This window comes from Tarenaya hassleriana, unplaced genomic scaffold (genome assembly GCF_000463585.1).
Source record: "Tarenaya hassleriana unplaced genomic scaffold, ASM46358v1 Cleome14, whole genome shotgun sequence".
Taxonomy (NCBI): domain Eukaryota; kingdom Viridiplantae; phylum Streptophyta; class Magnoliopsida; order Brassicales; family Cleomaceae; genus Tarenaya; species Tarenaya hassleriana.
In genome coordinates this window covers 1,341,157-1,367,467 of record NW_010964598.1, presented here as the reverse complement: position 1 = coordinate 1,367,467, position 26,311 = coordinate 1,341,157, and the positions used below count along the sequence as shown (strand labels likewise).

The 26,311-nt window shown below is 41.6% G+C and overlaps 3 protein-coding genes and 2 pseudogenes across 4 annotated transcripts; 1 reads left to right on the top strand and 4 right to left on the bottom strand.

The window, feature by feature from the left end:
- Positions 1–801: 801 nt before the first annotated feature.
- Positions 802–3,712, top strand: LOC104808167 (annotated as a pseudogene).
- A 282-nt stretch (positions 3,713–3,994) lies between these two features.
- LOC104808166 lies at positions 3,995–14,023 on the bottom strand (annotated as a pseudogene).
- A 410-nt stretch (positions 14,024–14,433) lies between these two features.
- Positions 14,434–17,467, bottom strand: LOC104808165 (wall-associated receptor kinase-like 22). Its single transcript, XM_010533761.2, has 3 exons — positions 16,362–17,467; positions 15,986–16,096; positions 14,434–15,895 (listed from the first exon to the last, which is right to left on the bottom strand). The coding sequence occupies exons 1-3, from the start codon at positions 17,428–17,430 to the stop codon at positions 14,682–14,684; spliced, it is 2,394 nt and encodes a 797-aa protein (XP_010532063.1). The 5' UTR covers positions 17,431–17,467; the 3' UTR covers positions 14,434–14,681.
- A 1,659-nt stretch (positions 17,468–19,126) lies between these two features.
- On the bottom strand, positions 19,127–22,536 carry LOC104808164 (wall-associated receptor kinase-like 22). Its single transcript, XM_010533760.1, has 3 exons — positions 21,199–22,536; positions 20,982–21,092; positions 19,127–20,874 (listed from the first exon to the last, which is right to left on the bottom strand). Exons 1-3 carry the CDS (start codon positions 22,124–22,126, stop codon positions 19,652–19,654), a joined length of 2,262 nt encoding a protein of 753 aa, XP_010532062.1. The 5' UTR covers positions 22,127–22,536; the 3' UTR covers positions 19,127–19,651.
- A 1,353-nt stretch (positions 22,537–23,889) lies between these two features.
- Positions 23,890–25,314, bottom strand: LOC104808163. 2 transcript variants are annotated; one of them, XR_002023972.1, is made up of 2 exons: positions 24,877–25,314; positions 23,890–24,402 (listed from the first exon to the last, which is right to left on the bottom strand). XR_002023972.1 is itself a non-coding variant. In XM_010533758.2 (2 exons), the coding sequence occupies exon 2, from the start codon at positions 24,431–24,433 to the stop codon at positions 24,101–24,103; it is 333 nt and encodes a 110-aa protein (XP_010532060.1). In that variant the 5' UTR covers positions 24,434–24,453; positions 24,877–25,187; the 3' UTR covers positions 23,890–24,100. The 2 variants fall into 2 exon arrangements, 1 of the variants encoding a protein (XP_010532060.1); XM_010533758.2 differs by having other exon boundaries at positions 23,890–24,453; positions 24,877–25,187.
- Positions 25,315–26,311: the final 997 nt, after the last annotated feature.

The following is a 26,311-nucleotide window of genomic DNA, read 5'->3' as shown; positions in this document are numbered from 1 at the left end:
GAGATATGCATAAGTTTTTTTTTTTTTTTTGGTATGCATCTCAATGATCGAGCCGCTGAATCTTGTTCCATCAGTTCTGAAATGTTCTTTAGGGTCTGTTCTAAATCGGTTGCCCTAAGATCTGACAAAAGGGTGGACTTCTTGTTCTTGTTGTAAAAAAAAATTGTTTTTTACCTTCTCTGCTTGGATTGTTGTACTCGGAGATTGGAAAGATCGACGAGGTTTTCCAAACTATCGTTGGAATATTTATAAATTATTCTAAATTGATGGTGATTAGATTATTTAAATTTTTAGATTTTATAACGTTGGTTATTATAGAGTATAAATGTGATGACTAATAAATAGGGTGTGAATCCTAATTTTGATCAAGTTTGAGAAAATTATGTGGATAACAAAATGTTAGTTTTCTATATTTGATGAATATTTCAGGAAATAAAAAAATTGTTTATAGTTTCTGACATCATCGGTATTAAAAAAGTTTCCTAATTTTTTATTTATTTAAAAACACTAAAAAAAATTCACCTGACTTCCCAATTTCTGAAGATTCCCTATGTAAAGTACTTAGGTTTTGTAATGGATTGATGTATGTTTTATGCTCTTGATCACTTGATGTTCCATATCGATGGATACATACGGTGTTTGGGAGTATTCTGCAAATAATTAAATTACAAAACCACCAACAATACCGATTTATAAGCTTCAGTTTTTTTTTTGTTAACGGGATATTATGGGTCGAAAACCATACTAATCTTAATATCGGTAACAACGATCTTAACAAAGTAATTGTAATTACGTTTTACTCTCCTAATTTAAGGCTTAAGGCTTGAACTCGCAGCGAGAAGTATGTTTTGTCTCCCCATTTTAAAATGGTTGAGAAGTGTAATTTCTGCCAAATTATTTACGGTGTTTAATAGTCAAAGGCGAGTGGTGCCGTATCGTCATTTATATCACCCACCCACCCACCTGTCTGCTTCTGTAATCCGAGTAAAGAATCTTCCAAGATGGAGACGTTTGTGGCGAGGAAGCTCATGTACGAGCAAACCGACACCTTTTACGTCGTCTCCTTTCAGCTGAAAGCATCACATGGAACAATCTCTGAGAGCAGACACGACACGATGAACGTAGAGAGCCACTCTCTCTGGACGCTACTCTCTCTGCTAATCCTTCGGATCCGTGATTCAGCAGCGGCGACACCGTATCAAGATCTCGCCATTTCGGCTTCTTGCCCGGGAAGCTGCGGAGATATCCCGATTCCGTACCCTTTCGGGATCGGAGAAGATTGCTATCGGAACAAGTGATTTGAAGTTGTATGCAACGAAACCGCCTCCGGGAAATTTTCCCCGTTCCTTCCCGGGATCGACAAGGAGGTTGTGAATATTTCTCTCTTTCTTGATGACCATAACCGTTATAGTTATGATCAAGTTGCGTCGTACGGGTTGTCGGCTCGCATCAAAAGCCCGATAGCTTCCTCGGGTTGTTCCAGCGGAGGAGAGTTGTCGGGAACAGTCATTAATCTTACAGGCAGCCCTTTCTTTGTCGGGGAGGGTAATAGGCTCGTAACAGTTGGTTGCAGCAGCAAAGCCTGGATGACGAATGTCAAGCCAAGCATCGTCGGATGCGAGACGAATTGCGACGCAAGAAACCTCGCGTTGGGAAGATATCGAGACGTGAACGGCGCTGGATGCAACGGTTACAGATGCTGTGAGGCAAGGACACCACGTCAGCTTCTGCAAGTGATCGGTGTTAGGGTAGAGAACGGCAGCGGTGGTACGACAGAGGGGTGCAGAGTCGCTTTCTTGACGGACCAGACATATTACTCTTCGAACATAAGTGAACCACAAGTGTTTCACCATAATGGATTTACCACATTAGAGTTGCGATGGCTCCTCGATGATGAGAAGGATCTCCCATCGGATTGCTCGATTTCGTATGGACCCATTGATCAAAGCTCCATAACCACGGCAAATTGTAGCTGCTACTATCAATCGAAGAACAACTACGCAAGCTGTAGGTGCAACAAAGGTTACAGAGGGAATCCGTACCTTTCCCGAGGGTGCAAAGGCAACTGATTCTTTCCGAGTTTCTTCTCAGATCATCCTCTGGTTATGGTTGAATTCAAATAATATCCAAAATTTATCGTTTGGTACGGATTTTATTGATCTTTCTATGCAGACATTGATGAATGCCTTGAAGGACGTTACTGTATCGACGCCCGTTGTGTAAACACGGTCGGAGGATATACTTGCACGGGGGGCTACAAGAAGGTTTACTCTTACGCACCTTTAATAGGCAAGTCATTGATGAACTTTCTCTTTACTTGCATCTGGTGTTTTTCGCCTTCAGAACTACACAACTGGAACATAACTTCAACACATTTTTGTTTCATCATGCAGCCGCTAGTTTTAGTTTTTGTTTGGTAATAGTCGGGGGAACATGCTGGCTGTACAAATTCGTTAAAAGGCGAAAGAGGATAAACCGCAAGAAGAAGTTCTTCAAGCGCAACGGAGGGTTGTTGTTGCAGCAACAACTGACTTCGGCGACTGAAGGAAACGTCGAGAAGACAAAAATATTCAGCTCGAAAGAGTTGGAGAAAGCAACCGAAAACTTCAGCAGAGACAGGGTGCTGGGACAGGGCGGCCAAGGCACTGTCTACAAGGGAATGCTGCTCGACGGCAGAATCGTTGCCGTCAAGAAATCCAAAGCCGTGGACGAAGACAAACTCGAAGAGTTCATCAACGAGGTCGTCATTCTCTCCCAGATTAACCATAGGAACATCGTCAAACTCTTGGGATGTTGCCTCGAGACAGATGTCCCTCTCTTGGTTTACGAGTTTATTCCCAACGGAAACCTTTTCGAGCATCTTCACGATGGATCCGACGATTACACGATGACCTGGGAGGAGCGATTACGAATTGCCATTGAGATTGCTGGAGCTCTTTCCTACTTGCACTCTGCCGCGTCTTGTCCTGTTTTTCATAGAGACATCAAGTCCTCAAACATATTGTTGGATGAGAAATACCGATCGAAAGTTTCTGATTTCGGCACTTCGAGATCTGTTACCATAGATCAAACCCATCTGACAACGCTGGTCGCGGGTACTTTTGGATATCTTGATCCCGAATACTTCCAGTCGAGCCGCTTTACAGACAAAAGCGACGTTTATAGCTTCGGAGTCGTGCTTGCGGAGCTCATAACCGGTGAGAAGCCGGTATCCCAAGTGAGGTCCGAAGAGAACAGGGGATTGGCAGCTCATTTCATTGAAGCCATGAAAGAGAACAGACTCCACGATATGGTCGATGGCCGAATCAAAGAGCATTCTAAGCTCGAGCAAGTAATGGCGGTTGCAAAGCTTGCGAGGAAGTGTCTAAACCTGAAAGGGAAGAAACGGCCGAGCATGAGGGAAGTTTCAATGGGACTGGAGAGGATTCGATCGTCATCTCCCGGAGATCCATTCCTCGTCAATAATATCGAGGAAGACGAAGAGGACGAAGTCGTGAGAGTTGACATCGGAGATTCTTGGAACGTTGTCTTCAGTGCTCCATCCGCTGAATTCGTCGCTGCGTCTTCTTCGTCGACTGATGTTGAACCGCTGTTTCCTCATCAAACACAGTGACCGTCACAAAAGCATCTTTAGTAAAAGATAACGCATAATAAATATTACATGAAAATTAAATTTTATTTATTTATCAGAAAAGAGCATTTTATTTATATACTTTAATATCTGGAATACTCTTTCATACCAAAGTTGCTAGGATATAGGCGTGTGAAACTATATTAGTTGAATACTCTTTGGTATTAAAAAGTTTTAAGATATAAATAGCCATATATTGGTGAAAATTTCTAATTTTAAAACCACTGGTATTTTTTTTGTCAAATCAAAATGTTATTTATTCAATTAATTTAAAATATAAAATTAATGTTATAATTATTATTTTTGTGAAGAAAAAAAAATTTAGAGGCCCCTTTCGATCGCACCACTTGCACCCACCCCTACTAAGATATAAACGAAACATCATTATTACATATGATATAATATTGCATGAATTTCGTATGATAACATTTGCAAACGTATTAAAAGATCCACCAATGACTCTTATGTTCATGATTGATTTATCGCCTAATTAGTCGATTACAGCCTAACACGCTTATTATTTATGGATTATCGATAGGATTAAGGGTTTAGGGTTTAGGGACGGTGAATTGTGGGTTTCCTTTTGCTCATACTTATCCGGCAAAAATATGTAAATAAAATCTTTAGTTTTGCTGTAATAAAATCTTTAGTTTTTTTTTTTTCCGTATCATACGTCCATTGCGGTCACCATGTTTGGTGAAGAACCAGTAGAAAAGGCGGAGGCTGGAGCAGTAAGGTTAACTCTCCAAGACCCGTCTGCGTTGATTTTCGTGGCTCCATCCTCATCTTCTTCGTCTCCGTCGCTTTCTTGAACGATGAATTCTGCATTTCCCTCAGGAGATGAGCGGATTCTCTCCAGCTCGAGGGAAGCTTCTCTCATGGTAGGCCTCTTCTTCCCTTTTAGGCTTAAACACCTCTTCGCAAGCTCTGCAACCGCCTTCACTTGTTCCAGATCGCATTCCTCTTTGATTCGGACATCCACTATGTCAAAGAGATTGTCCTCTTTCATGGCGTCGACGAAATGAGTCGCCAGCGATTTGCTTTCGTTGGACGGCATGAAAGAAACCGGCCTCTCTCCTGTTATGAGCTCTGCAAGCACGACCCCGAAACTGTAGACATCGCTTTTGTCCGTGAACTGGCTTGACCGAAAGTACTCTGGATCCATGTATCCAAACGTACCCGACACTATCGTCGTCAAATGGGTATGATCGTGTTACGAAGCTTGTATTATATTATCATTGACAAGCTTCTTATCTTCTCTTCTTTAGTGCATAGTGCAAATAAAGAAAAACGAGAAAATATTGAAGATTCTTAGCACTTATGCTTAGAACTTTTGTAAGAAAATAAAGAGAGAAAAGAGAGAGAAGTGTTAAGAGAGAAATGCTTAGGAAAGCTTGATATGAAAACCTCCATACAACACCCCCTATTTATACTAAAACTCCAAACCTACTACTCTCATCACAACCACACATCTCACCCATCAATCACACCTACCATATCCTTATTTTCTTCAATCACACCTAACACACACACAAATTCAAACTTCTACAACTCCTTACATAAGCATTACATCATCCTGATGTAATCGCTTACATAAGCATTACATAAATACGACATAATCGCTTACATAAACATTACATAAGCGTGACGTCAGCGAATGAATCACCTTCTCAATACTCCTCCTTGATTCATTTGCGCGTCATCCCCAGTTTCTTCTTCAACTCTTCGAATCTTGAAGCTCCTAGTGCCTTTGTGAAGATGTCCGCCAGTTGCTCCTCTCCTTTGACATATGTGAGTTTGATGACTCCATTGTGCTCCGCTTCTCTAACCACATGATACTTGATGTTGATGTGCTTCGTCCTCCGATGTTGAACCGGGTTTCTTCCAATGGCAATAGCTGAGCTATTGTCACAGAACATCGGTGTGCTCCCTTCTTGCTTGCATCCCAAGCTATCAAGAAATTTCCTTAGCCATATGGTTTGGTTCACCGCAGCTGCTGCTGAGATGTCCTCTGCTTCCGCCGTTGATTGTGCGATCACCTCTTGCTTTTGTGTCTGCCATGAGAATATCGCTCCTCCTATCTTGAACACATAACCACTTGTGCTTTTCATGTCATCTTGACTTCCGGCCCAATCACTATCACAGTATCCCTGCAACAGTACAGTGTTCTCGGGTTTGAGGTGTAAGCTAAGATCAATGGTTCCCTTGACATACCTCAATACCCTCTTCGCTTGCTTGAAATGTATCATCTCCGGTTTGCTCATGAATCTTGAAAGGTAACTCGCAGCGTACATCAGATCCGGTCTTGTGGCCGTTAAGTACAACAGACTTCCCACCATACTTCGGTATTCTTTTGCATCTGCTTCTTTCTCCTCCTCCATATCAATGTTCTTACTGTTTGGTTCAAGTGGTGTACTGACCGGTTTACAGTCAGACATCTTGAACTTCTCCAGTAATTTCTTCGCATAGCTTCCTTGGGATAAGAAAACTCCATCTGAACTTTGCTTTATCTCCATCCCCAAGAAATACTCCATCTTGCCAAGGTCTGTCATCTCAAAGTGATGCATCATTTCTTCTTTGAATCTTCCAATGTTCTCCTCATTACTCCCAGTAATGATCATGTCATCCACATATAGTGAGATGATCAATATATCATCTCCAAGCCTTTTGATGTATACCGCCGCCTCGTATGGACATCTCTCAAAGCCTTGTTTGAGAAAGTATCCATCGATCTTACTGTACCACGCTCTTGGAGCTTGCTTCAAACCGTACAAAGCTTTTCTTAGCTTCAGTACGTGATCTTCTTTGCCTTCTACTTCAAATCCTTGAGGTTGCTCCACAAATACTTCTTCCTCAAGTTCACCATTTAGAAATGCGGACTTTACATCCATGTGATGTAGTGTCCATTTCTTTTGTGCTGCAATCGCAAGTATGAGTCTGATGGTATCGTACCTTGACACAGGTGCAAACGTCTCTGTGTAGTCCTCACCGTACTTCTGACTGAACCCTCTTGCAACCAGCCTCGCCTTATGCCTTTGTATGGATCCATCTGCAGCAGTCTTGAGTTTGTAGATCCATTTCACAGTGATAGCCTTCTTCTTCTCGGGTCTTTCCACCAACTCCCAAGTGTTATTTTTCTCAATCATGTTGATTTCTTCTTCCATCGCTTTTCTCCATTCTGGATAATTTTCAGCCTCTTCAAAACTTGTTGGTTCTACAGAACATATGAAACATGCTTCCATCATGTCTGCAGAATAGTCCAACACTCTTGGAGCGACTTCAAGTATCTCCTTCATAGACCTCGTCTTCGGGTTTCTAGGTTCTGATGAACTCCCTTCTGGAGTGTCTTCTCCAGTGTTGGTGGATGTAGAACCACTTGATTCTCCATTCGAATCCTTATAGAAATTTGGTGCAGGAATTGCAATACCTTTTCCTTTCTCTAAGCTTTTGCTCCAATCCCATATTTGACTTTCATCAAATTTGACATCTCGTGCAACTGCAACTCTTTGCTTCTCCGGCAAGTAAACTCTGTAGCCTTTGCTTTGGCTACTGTACCCAATGAGTACGCCTTTCTCCGCTTTGTCTTCCAGCTTTGTTCGCCTTTCATCAGGTACATGGACATAACACAGACACCCAAACACTTTCAAGTGACTTAATGAGGGTTTATGTCCGGTCCATGCCTCAATCGGAGTTGTATTCTCCAATGCCGCCGAAGGTAGTCTGTTTTGCAGGTATACTGCAGTGTATACTGCCTCTGCCCAGAAGTTGTTTTCCATTTCGGCTTCCTTCAGCATTGCTCGTGCCATCTCCATAACACTTCGGTTCTTCCTTTCACTTACTCCATTTTGTTGTGGAGAGTATGCCACCGTGAGCTGCCTCGAGATACCTTGACTTTCGCAGAATCTGGCAAACTCTTGCGATGTGTATTCTCCTCCTCGATCTGATCTGAGTGTCTTGATTTTTCCTTCAGCTTGGTTCTCTACCATAGCCTTAAACTTCTTGAACACCCCAAATGTTTCTGACTTGTTTTTCAGAAAGTATACCCACGTCATTCTCGAATAATCATCGATGAAGAGTAGGAAATACCTACTTCCATCAAGCGAAGGTGTTTGCATCGGACCGCATATATCCGAGTGCACTAGCTCCAACTTCTTCTGAGCTCTTGATGAGGATGATGGAAACACGAGTCTTGATTGTTTCCCTAATTGGCAAGCTTCACACACCTCATTGTAGTTGCCAAAGTTAGGGATTCCCTTCGCCATATTCTTCTGTAGTAACTTTTGCATGTATGAGTTACTACTATGCCCGAGCCTTCGGTGCCACAGTTGACCCATCGAATCTTCTTTAGCTGTGTAGGAAGACTCGTCTGGTCTCACAAGTTGCATTGGAAAGCTCTTCCTCTGCATTTGTATTTCAGCAATTTTCCTCCCCATAGGATCACGAATCACACAACTACTTTCTTTGAAGTTGAGTTCGTACCCGTTTAGGAGCATTTGAGGAACGCTGAGTAGGTTCTTGTCCAACTTCGGAACATAGAACACATCCTTGATAACTCTTGCACCTTTCTTCGTGTTGACCATGATGTCTCCTTTTCCTTCTGTCAAGATTACGGCTCCATTCCCTACTCGGATAGGGATCTTGACATCTCGGTCTATCTTCTTGAAGTATCGAATATCTTTGGACATGTGATTTGTGCATCCACTGTCGATTAGCCACATGTCTTCCCCTTGGGCGATCATTGCTTCATCCCGCACCGTAAATAGTTGTTCATTCATGCCCTCTGTTTGTGTGACTTGAGCCTGTTGATTTTGATTCCTTCTACAATCTCGAGCCAAGTGTCCTGGCTTTCCGCATGTGTAGCATTCCTTCGATCTCCTTACTTGTTGGTCTTGTTTGCCCTTCTTGTTTTTGAAGTAGCACTCCTCCTCGGCGTGATTATCTTTCTTGCAATAACCACACCATTTCTTCCCTTTTGGATTAAACCTCCAGAGACCTTTGTTACCTCCTTTGTGATTCTTTGATCGAGCTGGAAAAGCTCCTTCTGATTTTTCTTCTTCATCCGGTAGGAACTTTGATTCATGTGCGATCAAAGATCCAACCAGATCTGTGACACTTATGTTTCTCAAATCTTTCGTCTCCTCCATCAACGCTGCCAAAGTTGCGTATGACTTTGGCATCGTTGTTAGGATCTTCCTTATGATTTCAAAGTTTTTCTTTCCTTCTCCCAATTGTTCCATCTGATTTGCGATATCCATCACTCTATCCGTATATGCTCTTATTCTTTCTCCATCTTTCATTCTCAAATTTTCGAATTGAGTATGTAAAGATTGTAAACGAACAAGTATGGCTCGTTCGTTACCTTGATATGCTTCTTGAAGCTTGGTCCACACCTCCTTTGATGTCGTGGCCGTTATCACCTTCCGGAAGACAGAATCCGTGATGGAATTTTGTAGAAGTTGGAGAGCCGTCATGTCCTTCATTTTGACCTCTCTCCATTTTGTGAGATCCGTCTCTTGATTTTTCGTCGGAGTTTCTGTGGTCTCCGATGGTTGTGCCGGAACGCCTTTTTCGACAACGTCCCATAAGTCTCTCAGCATCAACGTCGTCTTCATCCTCGTGGCCCATAACTCATAATTTTGGCCATCAAAAATAGCAACGGGTTGAATGTTTTGGAGATTTACTGCCATAGTGCTCTTCGTGCAAGTTGTGCTTCGTGGTGCGTCTTGTGCTTCGATCTAGTGCTCTTCCTTGTGCTTGGATTAGTGCAGCGTCGTTCCTTGAACCGTAGTCGGCTCTGATACCATGTTACGAAGCTTGTATTATATTATCATTGACAAGCTTCTTATCTTCTCTTCTTTAGTGCATAGTGCAAATAAAGAAAAACGAGAAAATATTGAAGATTCTTAGCACTTATGCTTAGAACTTTGTTAAGAAACCAAAGAGGAAAAGAGAGAGAAGTGTTTAGAGAGAAATGCTTAGAAATGCTTAGGAAAGCTTGATATGAAAAACTCCATACAACACCCCCTATTTATACTAAAACTCCAAACCTACTACTCTCATCACAACCACACATCTCACCCATCAATCACACCTACCATATCCTTATTTTCTTCAATCACACCTAACACACACACAAATTCAAACTTCTACAACTCCTTACATAAGCATTACATCATCCTGATGTAATCGCTTACATAAGCATTACATAAATACGACATAATCGCTTACATAAACATTACATAAGCGTGACGTCAGCGAATGAATCACCTTCTCAATAGATCGATGGTCACCGATCTCGAAGTCCCGAAATCAGAAACCTTGGCCCGATATTTCTCGTCCAGCAATATGTTGTTAGACTTGATATCTCTGTGATAAATGGGGAACGATGCGGCCGAGTGTAAGTACGAAACGGCCCCTCCGATCTCAAGAGCAACGCGGAGACGCACGGCCCAAGTCAGTATGTACTCATCGGAGTGGTGACGGAGATGCTTGGACAGGTCTCCGTTGGGAATGAACTCGTAAACCAAAATAGGAACTTCGGTTTCGAGGCAACACCCCAAGAGTTTGACGATGTTCCTGTGGTTAATCTGAGAGAGAATGACGACCTCGTCGATGAACTCTTCGACTTTGTCTTCGTCCACAACTTTGGACCTTTTCACGGCCACGATTCTCCCATCCGCAAGCATTCCCTTGTAGACGGTGCCTTGACCTCCTTGCCCAATCACTCGGTCTTTGCTGAAGTTATCGGTAGCTTTCTCCAGTTCGGCCGAGCCGAACAACCTCGTCTTCTCGACGTTGGTTTCTGTTGTAGTTAGCTGTTGTTGCAATAGCAAACCCCCGTTGCGCTTGAAGAACTTCTTCTTTCGCATTATCTCCCTTTGTTTTTTTGACGAACTTGTACAATCCCCACAGCGCGATGAATAACGTCAGCAGGCCAAAACTTAAACTAGTGCCAGGATACGCAAGTGTCAAAAAATGTATTAATCATTTTTCTAATTGTAAACACATTTGGATAGTCGGCTCATTTTTTGAACCCAATTGGTAGTTCGTTTTCAAACGAGTTAGAAAAACCTTGGTTCATTCGGCTAGCTGTTCGAAATAAACGAATCGGGTTCATGAGACAAAAATAAATATAATATTTTTTTATGTTATGAAAATACCAAATAATATGACATTTTAATGTAAAATTTAAATATTAAAATATAGTATATAAAAGAAATTATACATATATAATCTATAAAAAATTAAATTAAGTATTATTTTTTTTATAGGAAAAATGACATTTTTCTATACTAATTTAGTCAAATATGACCTTTTTATACACATATTTTTAATTTAACAAAAAACTACACTTAAATTCAAAATTTTCCAAATATTTATACGAATTGTTAAAATTAACAATAATTACATGCATAATCATCATTTTCATTAAATTTTTTCAAATTCTGTTAACTAACGCACCGACATGTATGGTAGTTATAGTAATTACCTAACTAATGCATCGGTTAACAAAAAATGATGATTATGTATGTAATTATTGTTAATTTTAACAATTCATATAGATATATGGTAAATTTTGAATTCAAGTGTAGTTTTTTGTCAAATTAAAAATACGTGTATGAAAATATACTAAATTCATGTAGGAAAATATCAGTTTTTTATAAACTATAAATAAAAATATATAATTTAAAAAAACACCCGTTTTATCGAATTCATTTATCAGACTCGCGAACTTTGGCGAATTGGCTAAAAATACCAATTCGGCTCACTAAAAACCAAATCGATGACGAACCAATTCGCGAGTGAATTTTTTTTTTTCATGTTGGTGAATTGCCCAAGGTTCGAAGGCGTGATGTGTGGTGTTTAAGTCTTTACCACTTGTTCTGCCACCTTATACTCTCGAGAGTGGCCTTGTGTACGATATCAGCGTCCCCTGGCTTTGGAAACCTTATGGAGTGAAAAACTCGTGTACAGTGTGCGAGTGAACCTCAAAGAAAGTCGAGCGACTTACCTAAAATCATCGGTCTATTGTTCTTGGCCTCGCACGTGTAATATCCAGGCATATTCACACAAGTACCATGTGTTGGATATAATCTTGTCCGAAACCGGTTTCATTTTGTTTTTTATTGTTTTGGGTTAATTTCGGTTATGGTATGGTTAAACTTTTGAATAAGTAGGAGAAGACTTAGTGTTTATTTTTAATAGTTGCAAGAAGACCTATTCTTTAGGTAGTTGATAATGGCTACGTGTTTCCATTTTTATAGGGTTTAGTTATTATATTTGTATCTATATAAAGATTAAAAAAACTGATGAATAATATCAAGTTCTCTTTTGAAAACTTCAAAACATGTTTTTATTTTTTTTATTCGAAATATTATTTCGGGATTTTCGGTTTCTACACCATGCTCACAAATGGTATGTGCTTTGTCTTCTTCGCATTCATCTACGTCTGCATTAATTATGAAACAATGAATCTGTAATTAATGATCGTCTCTGAGATATAACGGTGGTAATCGTACGTCAAGAAACCAATGCGATCAAGCTAATTTACCCTTGCATCCGTCTGATACGTAAGGGTTCCCTCTGTAGCCGCCATAGCAGTAGCAACGTTTATAGCTCAGCTCGAAATTGTAGCCGTAGTTGCAAACGCAGCTGTTGGAAGAGCCAGCCCATCCGGTTTCCGTCATGTTTACACAGCCCAGGGGATCTGCATTGTGGGGTCTTCCTCCCATGTGCATGAGGCGTTTTTCACCTTGTGTGAAACATGGATAAAATGTTTTACGTGAAACACCATGATGATGTTTTCTTTCATCATTGCTTTGGACCCTTTTCTTTTCTATAATTAAAGAGTTCAAACGTCAGGGAAGATCAACACATACAGAGCGTAATCCAAGCAAGAGAGCAGAAAGAAGAAAAGAGAGAGTGAGAGAAAAGAGGGAGAGAAAACAGTTTGGTGCAGCTGTGATCAAAGCCTCGATCAGATGGTCATTCCTTATCCGATCGATCTGGAATTTGGAGGAGAGCTTCTACACTCATTGTTCTAGGTTTTGTCCGGTGGAATTTTGATTCCAACGGTCAGAATTGGAGAAACGGAGTTTCTACCGAAGCTGTTCGTCATTGGAGCTTCAGCAGCACATGTCCGAGTAAGTTGTAGATTCGGATGCCCATCTCCTCTCCGTTTGAGCTGAAATTTGGTATGCTTATTCTATACCCTCTGACCTTTTGACTATGGAGAAGTTGGTATTTGGTTGCCGGAATCAGAAGTTACGGGGTTAGCTTGCTGCCTAAGTTACAGCTGGTTCTTTCGGGTTTATTGAGATTGAATATTGGTTAATATTCGGAAGTCTCGGGTGTATCTCTTGTTTATTGGAGACCGAAGACGTTGTAACCCAGAAATTTGAGATTATAGTGGATTTTTGGGTGGACTACGGTCCCGTGGTTTTTACTCCTCACACCGAGGAGGTTTTCCACGTTAAATCGGTTGTCTCGTTTAAATTTCCATTTTTACTAGTTATTGTCATCCTAACCTGCTCACACAAGTAAGGGGTTCTCATTTATCGAATCGTGATTCATGGTAAAAACCCTAACATGCATCTCTCGGGTCCGACGTGTCAAAGTACCATCCCAACTCCACCACCGAATACCCATTCACATGAATCGCTTCGGGCTCCGTGATATTGGACGACGAGTACGTATCGTTCGTCAAGAACGCAACTCTGCACACTCCTCCTCCTCCTCCTCCGCTCTCCATCGTTACGTCGATTACCTGTGGAAGATCGATGGGTAACCTTGCTTGACAGCATCTGTAACCACTGCAGATTTCGTTTCTTCCTCGGTCTTCTTCGTCGCAAGTAGACTCGCACCCTGCAACCTGTGACTTGATGCCGGTGATCATCGCCTTTGTGTTGCAACAAACGGCTACGAGGTGGTTCGTGTCGCTGATGAAAAAGGGGCTGTTGGTCACGTCCAAAGGCGATTTGGGTCCCTGATCTTCCGAACAACCGGAGGAAATCACTGGACTTTTGACATGAACTAAGCCGTATGTAATGCCGGAGTCACCTGAGATTGAAAAGTTCACCACTTCTCTCTTGATCTTGGGAAGAAACGAAACCTCCTTGACAGACGACGATTTATTGCAAACGACTTCATACCACTCGTTGAGATAGCAACCCTTCGAGCCGATTCCAAAGGGGTACTCAAATGTTATTCCTCCGCATTTTCTTCTGCAAGAACTACGAGCCATGATACCCAGAGCTCGGGATGGAGTTGTTTTTGCTGATACCGAGCCATTGATAACAACACTGAACAAGGCGATGAATATGAAGTAGTAGCTCTGTCTGCTCATGTTTTGTCGATAACGTTTTTGACTCTCTAATGTTTTTGAAGGTGAGCGAAGAAATAGAGATAGTAAGCTGTCTCTTTTGGGATGGAAGATCCTTAGCACCGAAGAGGAAAGAGAGTATCGTTATTATATATGAAATAAGACCGGGAGATGTAGTTGCGCCAATGGCCCGGTGAACTTTCGGATTATAAAAAAAAACATTATTAAAAGGCCACCAAAGACTCTCGTGTTCCCTTTACCACCTAACACGGTTCGGAATTTTTGTTGTTGAAATGTTTAAATACTCCTTTTCTCTACCTTTTCGGAAAGGTAAATGCATTTAGACTCTATGGGTACTCAAGCTAAGATTTAAAATCCCTCCTTTACAACCCAACACTCCACCTTTTATGTTTAATATCCAAGAACAAGGCCACGTTCTTTGAATATTATTCAGGAATTTAGCCAAAAGGAAATATCATTCAGTAATTTCAGTGCTTCAGAAAGCTTAGTTGCCAATTGGATGTTTTTATTCATACATATATGGTAATAAGAAGACGTGGACCGATGACAACGAGCAGTGTTGTTCACAACAGAAGTAAGAAGCATACTTTTTACGGTACATCTTATTGCACAAACACAAGCAAAAAGAGTCCTTTTTCTATCACAGAGTACAGATAAACGGGAAACTTACGTGGAATGATGTGTAGTAGTACCGTTGACCAAGTGGGGTCACCATGTTTGACGAGGAAACAACGGGTCGACGTCCAACGAAGAGGAAGATGTATGGAATATGTCCGAAACCGGAGCACTAACAGCAATGCCCCAGGATTCTGCTATGTCAACTTCCACAGCTTCCTCTTCTTCTTCGTTTTCCGTATGGACTTGAATTGGATCCCCATTTGAGGAACGAATCCTCTCCAGTTCCACCGAAACTTCCCTCATGTTTGGCCGCTTATTCCCCTTCAGGTTCAGACACCTCTTTGCCAGGTTTGCCACCGCCATCACTTGTTCCACCTTGCAGTCATCTTTTATTCGAGCATCGATCATGTCAGAGAGGTTGTTCTGTTTCATTATGGCGATGAATTGCGTTGCCAAGATCCGGTTTTCTTGAAATCGCAGTAGGGAAACTGGCTTTTCACCGGTTATAAGCTCCACAAGCACGACTCCGAAGCTGTAAACATCGCTCTTGTCGGTAAATTGGCTTGACTGGAAGTACTCGGGATCCACGTATCCGACGGTGCCTGAAACCACAGTTGTCAGATGGGTATGATCTATGGTTACGGATCTCGAAGTGCCAAAATCAGACACCTTGGCTCGATATTTCTCATCCAACAATATGTTCGATGACTTGATGTCTCTGTGATAAACTGGACAAGACGCAGCGGAGTGCAAGTAGGAAACAGCTCCAGCGATCTCAACGGCGATACGTAATCGCTCCTCCCAGGTCATCGTGTAATTGTCGGATCCATCGTGAAGATGCTCGAAAAGGTTTCCGTTGGTAATAAACTCGTAAACCAAGAGAGGCACATCTGTCTCGAGGCAACATCCCAGGAGTTTGACGATGTTCCGATGGTTAATCTGGGAGAGAATGACGACCTCGTTGATGAACTCTTCGAGTTTGTCTTCGTCCACGGCTTTGGATTTCTTGACGGCAACGATTCTGCCGTCGAGAAGCATTCCCTTGTAGACAGTGCCTTGGCCGCCCTGTCCCAGCACTCTGTCTGTGCTGAAGTTTTCGGTTGCTTTCTCCAACTCTTTAGAGGTGAATATTTTCGTCTTCTCGACATTTCCTTCAGTCGAATTCAATTGTTGCTGCAACAACAACCCTCCATTGCGCTTGAAGAACTTCTTCTTGCGGTGTATCTCCTTCCTCTTCTTGATGAATTTATACAGCCAATACATTCCAGCCACCAAGAACAACAACCCGAAACCCGAACTAACACCTACAGCCCACAACAAAAGTTTGACAGTCAACTAACAAGTAAGGATACGTAAGTGTTTCGATTCAGACATAAATGATACAAATAGCTTACCTATGATAGTTGGCAAAGTCTTTTTCGGCACACATTTGTAATCTCCGCGAGTATTCACACAAGTAGTGTGTTCCCCACAATAATAGGGCTTTTCGGAGCATTCATCAATATCTACACAGAAAAACCGATACAAGGATTAGACATGATTTGAAAATAGAAAAACAATTCCACAAAAATATAAGAAACACCACATCTCCAATTTTTGCCACATCAGCCTTTAAAAAAACATATTTAGGGGAAAGAACATAGATATGAAAATTTTAACATAATTTGTGTATTTAATTATCAAATTGAATTCTTGTTGTTGTTGCATGTTATGGATAATCGATATATTCTTATGGGTGAAAATGTTGGGGATAAAAAAAGAAGCACTTGCCTCTGCATCCTCCGGGAAGGTATGGGTTCCCCCTGTAACCGTACATGCACACACAGCTTGGGTAGCTGACGCCGGAAATATATTCATAATTGCATTCGCAGTTTCCTCGGGGTTGGCCGAAGCCGTTGTCGATTGTTGAATTCAGACAAATCAAGGAGACATCAAGAGGAAGATCCACGGTCGAAATGAACCACTCAAGCAGTAACGAAGAAGATCCATTAGCAAGAAACGCACGCGGTTCTCTTACAGCTGATGCGTAGTATCCCTCGCATGTCAAGAAGGCAACTCTGCACCCTCCTCCTGTAGAGTTAGTTCCGTCCATGTTCTCTGTTCTAACACCAATCACTTGTAGAGACCGATCTGATGGTGTTGCCGCCTGGCAACATCCGTAACCGTCGCATAAATCCTTGCCCCGACGGCGTCTCTGCCTCCCATGATCACACGTAGACTCGCATCCAATGATGCTTGGCTCCACGTTCGTCATAAACGCTTTGTTGTTGCATCCGCTTGCTACGAGGATATTAACCTTGGACACAGAGAAAGGACTGCCTGTCACGTTCAAAAGAGATCCCGAATCTTCTTTGCTGGAACACCCCGATGATGATATCGGACTCCCGATGGTAAGTGTCCCACGTAAATTAAAAGGGAGAGTAATATTGAAAACTTGCTGGTTGATACGGGGAAGGAACAGGACAAGCCCCCCGGAGGTGCTTTTGCTGCACGTAATTTCGTACCACTTGTTGAGGTAACATCCTTTTCCGATCCCAAAGGGATATGGAATGGCGATATCCCCACAGCGGCTTTGGCAAGAGCTCGAGATGACGAGATCTTGATCCGTATTTTCTAATGCTACTGCTGAATAATGAAAGATCTGCGGGATTAGCAGAAGGAGAAGAAGGGTCCAGATTGAGTGATTCTCTCTCATGTTCATGATTCTGTCCCATTTCCAAAAGGCAGAGAGAGAGCTTTTGTAAGGAGAGGAATGTCTCCTCCATCTTCGAAGCTTAAACTCGTTGGTTGGAACAAAATTCCTGAAATCGACAGATATTTCACTGTTGATCCAACCCATCTTGTCTGCACTTTGAAAAGTATTGATCTTTGTTCGTTCTGCTGCCAAAGGCTTTTGGCGCTGCGAATTTATTTCTCGAAAGACGGATGGGTGTCATTTATTGCTCAAATTATCTTTCTACAAAGACCAAGACTTTATAGGTCTGCTGCGAAAGAGAGTCTTTGGTGGGCTCTTAACGTGTGTCTGACGTTATCATATGAATGAGACAAGGATATTTCCATTACATCTTAGCAGCTTGTGCTTTGATACTCATTGCACTGTCATCCCTGTTTATAAATGGCTCATCAACAAAAAACAGCTCCATCCCGAGTCATTTGTAATGATTAAAAATAGTTATTTGCAGAGATCTTCTTCATGAATGGGAGTTTCAGTTTCTTTTGTTAAACACGAATAAATTACTACGCACACATTGTACAGTGTTTTTAAGGTGTGTCGTATCTGCGAATCAAGAGCAACGAGAAGCTCTTGGTGATAAAACACATTTATCATCTCGCTTGTAGCCTTACTACAAGCTGAAGTTATTGGATCCGTTAAATTTTTCTACCACGATTTTTGCATTCATCACCACCATCTTTCCCAATGATATCGAGGGCCTCGCGGTCGACGTTGATGAGCCAACTGATGGAACCACCGCTATCGCTGGTGTTTCGGTGATTTCCTAGACCACAATTCCAAATCACCTTTTTTTTTTTTTCAAAATGACTAGTGCCTTAGCAAAAAGATATTGCGACTCTGATACCAATTGTTCTGTGGAAGCGTATCGGGTGTCAAATGCGGTAGGATAAAATCAAACAAGAGAAAATAAGAGACACCAGAATTTAACGTGGTTCGGCAAATTGTCTAGTACACAACGAGAAAGAATACAAATTTCACAATATCGGTGAACAAATTTGGAAATACAATACACTCTCTTAGTTTTCAAAATATCCAATCAAACACGATTTCTGTCGTAACGCTAAGAAGAAGAATATACCAAATGTATTAAAAAAACTCATCGAAACAAATTTTTTGGATACCCAAAAAATACCCAGAAAACACTCTAAAAGAACCAGATTTCTTCTTGAAAAAGAAATCTTCTTCTCACATTCCTTACTCTTCTTCTATGTGTTGCTTTTGTTTTGGTGATAATTAGGGATGTCAATATGGGTTTGATTATTGATCCAAATGGATTAACCCATTTAAGTAACTTTTTCAAATGGGTTAAACGGGTTTTAACCCTATTAAACCCATGAACTAAATGGTTAAACCATTAAACCCATTAACCCCACTATATCATGATCATGCTCATTAAACTCATTACTATATATAACTAAAACCATTATATATAAATATCTAAATAGTAATATATGTATATCTATATACACGTAAATATATGACACCGAATCCATATGTTTGGGTATCGTTTCCAAAACGAAACGAAAAACTTGGTACCATTTCGAAATGACCGAAAAACTCGGTACCGTTTTCGAAACGAACCAAAAAAATCAGTATCGTTTTCGAACCCAACCAAAAAAGCGATACCGTTTTCGAACCGAACCAAAAAAATCGATATCGTTTTCAAATCGAATCGTTCAAAAAATTGAATGATAACGTTTCTAAATAATCGAATCGAATCGGAACGAATTTTAAAAAAATCCAAAAAATGTCTTAAGAAAATATATATTTTTCTTAATAAAAATTGAATGTTACACAAGAGTTCAATTCTCCTACAGAATTTAGTAAGAACGGTAACCTGGAAGGCTTACAAAAATTCAATATTATATCAAACATTATGCGAAGAAGCTATGTTGTAATCAAGGTGTGGAAAACCAGATGTGAAGTAATGAGCTAGCCATTTGTGGATGAGAGTACCGAATGGCCGCCATCTTGTTTCGGAAGTGGTGGTTGATTTCTGCCAGTGCTGAACAGATCCTTGAAGCGCCCGGTATGTAGTCGCGAGTTCCTCTCAAGCCATACTATGTAGACGAGTGCTTGCCAAGTAAGTTGTGCCCCCAATAACCGAGTTTTGCAAGTCCATAAAGCTCTTCCGGGAGAGCTTTTGCTGAATCTCGTAAACAACATTTCCATAAATGATTCTTGATGGCTTCAGGCTTAGCTTTGTCCCCTAAAGTTTCGAAATTTCTTGGGTTTGTGTAATGAAACGGAGCATACATATGCAGACACAGAGCTTACCAACGCTTAAGATAATGCAGCGGTGATGCTGGTTGAGGAGAGGTGGCGATCACTGTGTTTTATGAGGAAACAGCGGTTCAACATCAGTCAATGAAGAAGATGCAGCGACGAATTCAGCGGATGGAGCACTGAAGACAACGTTCCAAGAATCTCCAATGTCAACTTTCACGGCTTCGTCCTCTTCGTCTTCCTCAACGTTATCGACGAGAAATGGATCTCCGGGAGATGAAGATCGGATCCTCTCCAGTCCCATTGAAACTTCCCTCATGCTCGGTCGTTTCTTCCCTTTCAGGTTTAGACACTTCCTCGCAAGCTTTGCAACCGCCATTACTTGTTCGAGCTTAGAATGCTCTTTGATTCGGCCATCGACCATATCATCGAGTCTCTTCTCTTTCATGGCTTCAATGAAATGAGCTGCCAATCCCCTGTTCTCTTCGGACCTCACATCGGAAACTGCCTTTTCACCAGTTATGAGCTCCGCAAGCACGACTCCGAAACTATAAACGTCGCTTTTGTCTGTAAAATGGCTCGACTGGAAGTACTCGGGATCAAGATATCCAAAAGTACCTGCGACCAGTGTTGTCACATGGGTTTGATCTATGGTAACGGATCTCGAAGTGCCGAAATCAGAAACTTTCGATCGGTATTTCTCATCCAACAATATGTTTGAGGATTTGATGTCTCTATGAAAAATAGGACAAGACGCGGCAGAGTGCAAGTAAGAAAGAGCTCCAGCAATCTCAACGGTGATACGTAATCTCTCCTCCCAAGTCATCGTGTAATCGTCAGATCCATCGTGAAGATGCTCAAAAAGGTTCCCATTGGAAATAAACTCGTAAACCAGGAGAGGAACATCCGTCTCAAGACAACATCCCAAGAGTTTGACGATGTTCCTATGGTTAATCTGGGAGAGAATGACGACCTCGTTGATGAACTCTTCGAGTTTGTCTTTGTCCACGGCTTTGGATTTCTTGACTGCAATGATTCTGCCATCGAGAAGCATTCCCTTGTAGACAGTGCCTTGGCCGCCCTGTCCCAGCACCCTGTCTTTGCTGAAGTTTTCGGTTGCCTTCTCCAACTCTTTAGAGCTGAATATTTTCGTCTTCTCGACGTTTCCTTCCATCGTCGAAGTCAGTTGTTGCTGCAACAACAACCCTCCATTGCGCTCGAAGAACTTCTTCTTGCGGCTTATCTCCTTCCTCTTCTTAATGAATTTGTACAGCCAATACATTCCAGCCACCAAGAGCAACAACCCGAAGCCCGAACTAATCCCTGCACCCCCACAACGAACAAAAGTTTGACAGTCAACTAACAAGTAAGGGTATACAAGTGTGTTGATTCAGACATACAAATGGTCAGAGTTCAGTTCAATAACTCGCCTACAATAGCTGGCGATATCTTTTTCTGCACACATTTGTAACTTCCGCGAGTATTCACACAAGTAGAGCCATCTCCACATGGGGAAGGTTTTTTGGAACATTCATCAATATCTACTCACAAAGAGACAAATAAAAGGATGAGATATGGATAATCGATGTATTTATATGGGACTTTAGGTTGAAAATGTGGGGATAAAAATAAGAAGGAAGCACTTGCCTCTGCATCCTCCGGGAAGGTATGGGTTCCCCCTGTAACCGCTTATGCAACCACAGCTTGCGTAGCTGATGCCGGAAAGATGTGCATATCTGCAGTGACAGTTTTCTCGGGTTTCGCTTGTTGTAATGTAGCCGCGTGTTGAATTCAGACAGTTCGAGGGGGCGGAAAGATCCATGAACGGAATGTACCAGTAAAGCCGTAACGAAGAAGAAGAAGATCCATTAGCAAGAAACGCACGTGGTTCTCTTACAGCTGACGAGGAATATGTCCGGTCTGTCAAGAAGGCAACTCTGCACCCTTCCCCTGTAGAGTTGGTTCCGTCCATGTTCTCTGTTCTAACACCAATCACTTGTAGAGATCCACCTGATGGAGCTGCTGCCTCGCAATATCCGTAACCGCGATTCTTACTTCCACGGTCACAAGTAGACTGGCATCCAATGATTCTTGGCTCCACGTCCGTCATAAACGCTTTGATGTCGCAACCCATTGCCACGAGTTTATTACCGTAGCCCACAAAGAAAGGACTGCCTGTCAAGTTCAAAAGAGATCCAACATCCTCTCGGCCCGAACACCCCGACGATGCGATCGGACTCGTGATGGAAACCGTCAAATCACTGGATGCGAGTCGCACGTAATTTGGTATATTCACAACTTGCTTGTTGATACCGGGAAGGAACGGGACAAGCCCCCCCGAGGTGCTTTTGTTGCACGTAATCTCAAACCACTTGTTGAGGTAACATCCTTTTCCGATGCCAAAGGGATACGGAATGGTGATATCTCCACAGCGGCTTTGGCAAGAGCTCGAGATGGTGAGATACTGATCCGTGTTTTCTTCTTCTGCTGCTGAAGAATGAAAGATCTGCGGGAGGATTAGCAGAGGGAGGAGAAGAAGAAGCGTCCAGATCGAGTGATTCTCGCTCCTGTTCATGTTTTTTTTTTTTTTTGGGTGCCACGTCTAAGTCTGATTTCTTCCGGAAGGCGGAGAGCTTTTTGTAAGGACGGGAAGCGGAGGCCTCCGTCTACTTCGACTGAGCTCCGACCCCACAGATGTCGGCATCTTCGAAACTTCGTTTGTTGATTGAAATTAATTTCCAGATACGGACAGAGGTTTCACTGTTAATCCAACTCAGCTTTCCGCCGTGCATGGTCAAAGGGGGAGGCTGCGGAGGAAGAAAGGGGCCCACCCCAAGCCTCTAATCTTGTAAATCGGGGGCTCCGGGGTAGAGACACGCACACAGAAAGAGGAGAGGATAGAAAAAAAAAAAGAATATTTTATGAGCACAAGATAAGATGTCATTGGTGGATCTTTTAATAATTAATAATGATATCAAACGAAACTCATACAATGTTATTTGATATATAATAATGACGTCAGATGGTAACATAAAAAGTTAACGATGCTTGGCTTGGTTGATATGAATTTTTTCTAGTCCAAGGTGAAGAGGGAAGTAGTGAATTTTTCCATTCCAGATGATTCTTTTTTAATAGTCCATAAGATTAGTGTTTCCAATTATGAATTGATACCTTTAAATCTTGTACATTCACACTATGCGAAGTGGTAAAGAGATGATCTCATGACAGGGTTTAAATTGCCCTCGAGTGCAAATTCCACGGAAACGATATTTGCGGATAGCTAGCTATTCAAAGCTATTTAAACAGTTGCCTTTGCGAATATAATTACTATTTCGAGTTGATTTTGCTCGGGTGGTTGCTATGGAGTAAACCATTACATTCCAGTCGGATCCAAAGGTAAGTAATAGTTTGATCAGTAGCAGGCCTAAAATAATTTATGAAAAAAGGCAAAACAATTTTAATATTTTAAATACAGGGATATTTAACATTTTTATTTAAAAAATTATAAAACTTAAAAAGAAATTTAACATTTTTTGATCAAAACAATGGGAATACTTGTATCAAATCTTTAGGGATCCTTCAGGCGTGAAGCCAAGAACACCTTACCATTGGTTTCACGTAAGCCAACGAAAAGTTTTCACTTCATAAAACTGTGAAACCTTCGGTGATGACATAAAAAATGTGACATTATAACTAGAGCTGAATGTTTGGTTCGATTTTAGTGTCCATTCGGTTCGTAACGACATCATTATATGAATACGAAATAAGTGTCAAACCATTATATTACATATTATTTGGTGAATAATTCGGATTTTGATTCGTTTGTTTCGATATTTGTACAGTCCGATTCGGAAACGGTTTATCCGGTTCTATACAAAGTTCGGATCAAAACTACATTCCCAGAGGGGGGGGACCCCATTTTAGGCCAGCATCTCTTTTGGTAATGTAGAAAAAAACGCTATGCATTCTTGAACTTTTATGTCCTTCTTGTGCAGGCACTTTGGTCTGCGGACTTTATTCACTGCGCTGTGGGGATTGTAAGTGAAGGCTGCGGTTGCAGAGCTTGCGAAGAGGTGTCTAAGCCTAAAAGGAAAGAAGAGACCTGCCACGAGAGAAGCTTTGCTCGTAGAAGAAGATGAAGCCATGGAAATCAGCATAGACGATTCTTGGAGAGTTAGCATTAGTGCTGCAGCCTCAGCCCTTGCTGAGCTCCTGGCTTCACCTCAAACATGGCGATGGAGAGAGGCCCAAGACACTGCACATCTGCAGTGGACTGGCATGTAAAGAGCAGAAGATCCGATTGTTCAATGTTCATCATCACCCATCAGAGAATTCATGTTGTTCAAACTCATAATGTTTCGTATGCAATACACACAAATGAATCTGGAATGGGCTCCCTCTGCTGTATTGAAACATTGTTGTATATCATTTCATCACGCAATACACACAAATTTGTGCAGAGAGAGAGAAGGAAAAAGAATGGCCGTTCAAAGAACAATGCTTTTCAGCTTTGGCTGAAACCCTATATAAAAAAAAAAGCTTCAGAAATCTACAAAAATTTCAGCTTTCCTTTGGTGATGGTGGTGTGGGCACGTTCAAGCTGGCACATTGCCTTGTCTTTACCAGAGAGACCGGCACACGAGTGCATCGAGCCTAAGGTGACGGCGAAATAGAGATAAACGGTGCAGAGGAATGCCAGAAGAGCCAGAGCCGTCAAGAGGAACCGATGCCTCTGGACGACCGTGGAACAGCTTCCCAACTCATCCCACTGTTTCTTCAGAGACTGAGGCTTTCTCACAGGCGAAGACACGACCGCGTCAAGAACCATGGCTCCTGTACCAGTGATGGCGACTGCAAATCGCACATTGAGTTTGGGATTCATAGCAGAAAAAACCAAAGCCCCTGCGAGAAAGGAGGGGTCTTGACGAGAGATCCAAAGGGGTTGGAGGTAAATTTCGAGCTGTTTCATCATGAAACAACCATACGAGAAATCCAAAGATGAAAATGCCCGATTAAAGATGGCGCTTTGATCTAATCCCTACGAAATTTGCCGATGTAAAAAAGGACAGATTTTTCTGCGATAATGCTGAAAAGCTGAGCACCATCTACCGGAAGAGAGAGCGGAGCTAAAAACCCAAATCTCTAATCATCGGAATAATGTTTCCATTTCCCAAAACAATTTCCGATGGACATGGGGCGGAAAATCCGCGAAGAAATTCAAAAGCTCGACCGAAATCGACAAATCAATGGCGATGAGATCCAAACCCTGTCATGGAAACACCTTCACAGATCGAAACAGGCAAAAGAAGAGAAGAAGAAACGAACCAGTGAAACAGAAGAGCTCACGACGACCAGATAAGGATCTGAGGAAGAACAGCTAATCCCGGTTCCGACACCGGAAAATCTCGCCGGAATTCTCCTCCGCTTTTCCGAATCTATACAATCTTTCCTTCGTCGGGTTACGGCCCGCGAGCGATGTCGATTGGCGGAGTACGCGGTATTCGTCACATAACCGAAAAAGAATTACAGATTCCGCGGGACGAGAGAAGAAACAAACAACGAAAGCGTGTTTTGGTATGGTTGCACTTTTTGTGCGGTCTTATTATATATAGAGTGCTGGACATGTTGGGCTGTTCCTCCTCTCATTAGATGGCTTCTTTGGGAAATGCTGACTCTTGAAGCATTCAAAGGACGTGTGAAATTATAATACCCCAGTCGAATCAAGAAACCGAGGAAGGAAAGCGGGAGGAACGCCAGCGAAAGATATCGGAGGAAGGAATGGCATTATACGAATTCGTTATCAATTATATGTATTTTAAAACTTTTGTGTGTATATATATATATGATTTTAATTACTAATTAAAATCATAAATTTTACAAAAAATCTCAGTAAAGTACACATTTTTACAAAAACCAGATCAACTACGGTACCACGTGGAAGTTTCGGAATTCGCTTTGGGTTCGGGATGAGAATGTATCGGTTCAGTTTTTTCGGTTTTACAAAAATAGATACCAAACAGTTTTTATATTATGTTTGGTTCGGTTCGATTCCAGTTTTTAATTAAAAAAAAGATAGATTTTTTAAAAAAAAAAATTTATTTTTTTGGGTTTTTTAAAATTCGGTTCGGTTCGGTTTCAAAAAGTTCGGTTTGCTAAAAATAATACCATTTGAAAATTTAAAACGGTTTGGATCGAGAAAAATACCGTATTTTTCAGTTTGGCTAGGTTTGGTTCTAAAAAACCGAACCGAAATGTCCCCTACGGTACAATACAATATTTTGGAAGTCATTGCGACCTTTATAATTTCAACTGAAAATTGGGAAAAAAAAAGTATGATTTTTTTTTTAATTTTAAAATTGGTATGTATATTAATATGGGAATCAGTAACAAATCTTGAAATCTGTATAAACACTGCGTGCAGACAGAGTTCTTCTACATGGTTGATGGTACATGAAGAGGTGGCAAAAAGGCAAAACTAGGAAGACCACCAGTTCTTGACACTCTCCGACAGCAAAAATTGACAAGAAACAAGACACTTTAAGTATTGAACACACTCCTCCTGTCCTGTGTATGATTTCGTCATATGCAAAACACAGACATTGTATAGATATGAGAGAAAGAATGGTGGGACAAGAATGTTCAAGGCTTTTTCACTGCCACTCTATAAGAATTTCAGCTTCCCTTTGGAGACGGTGGAATGGGCATGCTCAAGTTGACACATTGCCTTGTCTTTTCCGGTCAATCCAGTGCAAGAATGCCG

Coding starts and splice junctions, on each gene's coding strand:
- LOC104808163 (XM_010533758.2), bottom strand. CDS start 24,433: ATGAATCCCAAACTCAATGTGCGATTTGCAGTCGCCATCACTGGTACA.
- LOC104808164 (XM_010533760.1), bottom strand. CDS start 22,126: ATGAACAGGAGCGAGAATCACTCGATCTGGACGCTTCTTCTTCTCCTC. Junction 21,093..21,198: donor CCTTCCCGGAGGATGCAGAG/GCAAGTGCTTCC, acceptor CTTTGTGAGTAG/ATATTGATGAATGTTCCAAA. Junction 20,875..20,981: donor GATATCGCCAGCTATTGTAG/GCGAGTTATTGA, acceptor GTGGGGGTGCAG/GGATTAGTTCGGGCTTCGGG.
- LOC104808165 (XM_010533761.2), bottom strand. CDS start 17,430: ATGGGTTGGATCAACAGTGAAATATCTGTCGATTTCAGGAATTTTGTT. Junction 16,097..16,361: donor CCTTCCCGGAGGATGCAGAG/GCAAGTGCTTCT, acceptor TTTTCTGTGTAG/ATATTGATGAATGCTCCGAA. Junction 15,896..15,985: donor GACTTTGCCAACTATCATAG/GTAAGCTATTTG, acceptor TGTGGGCTGTAG/GTGTTAGTTCGGGTTTCGGG.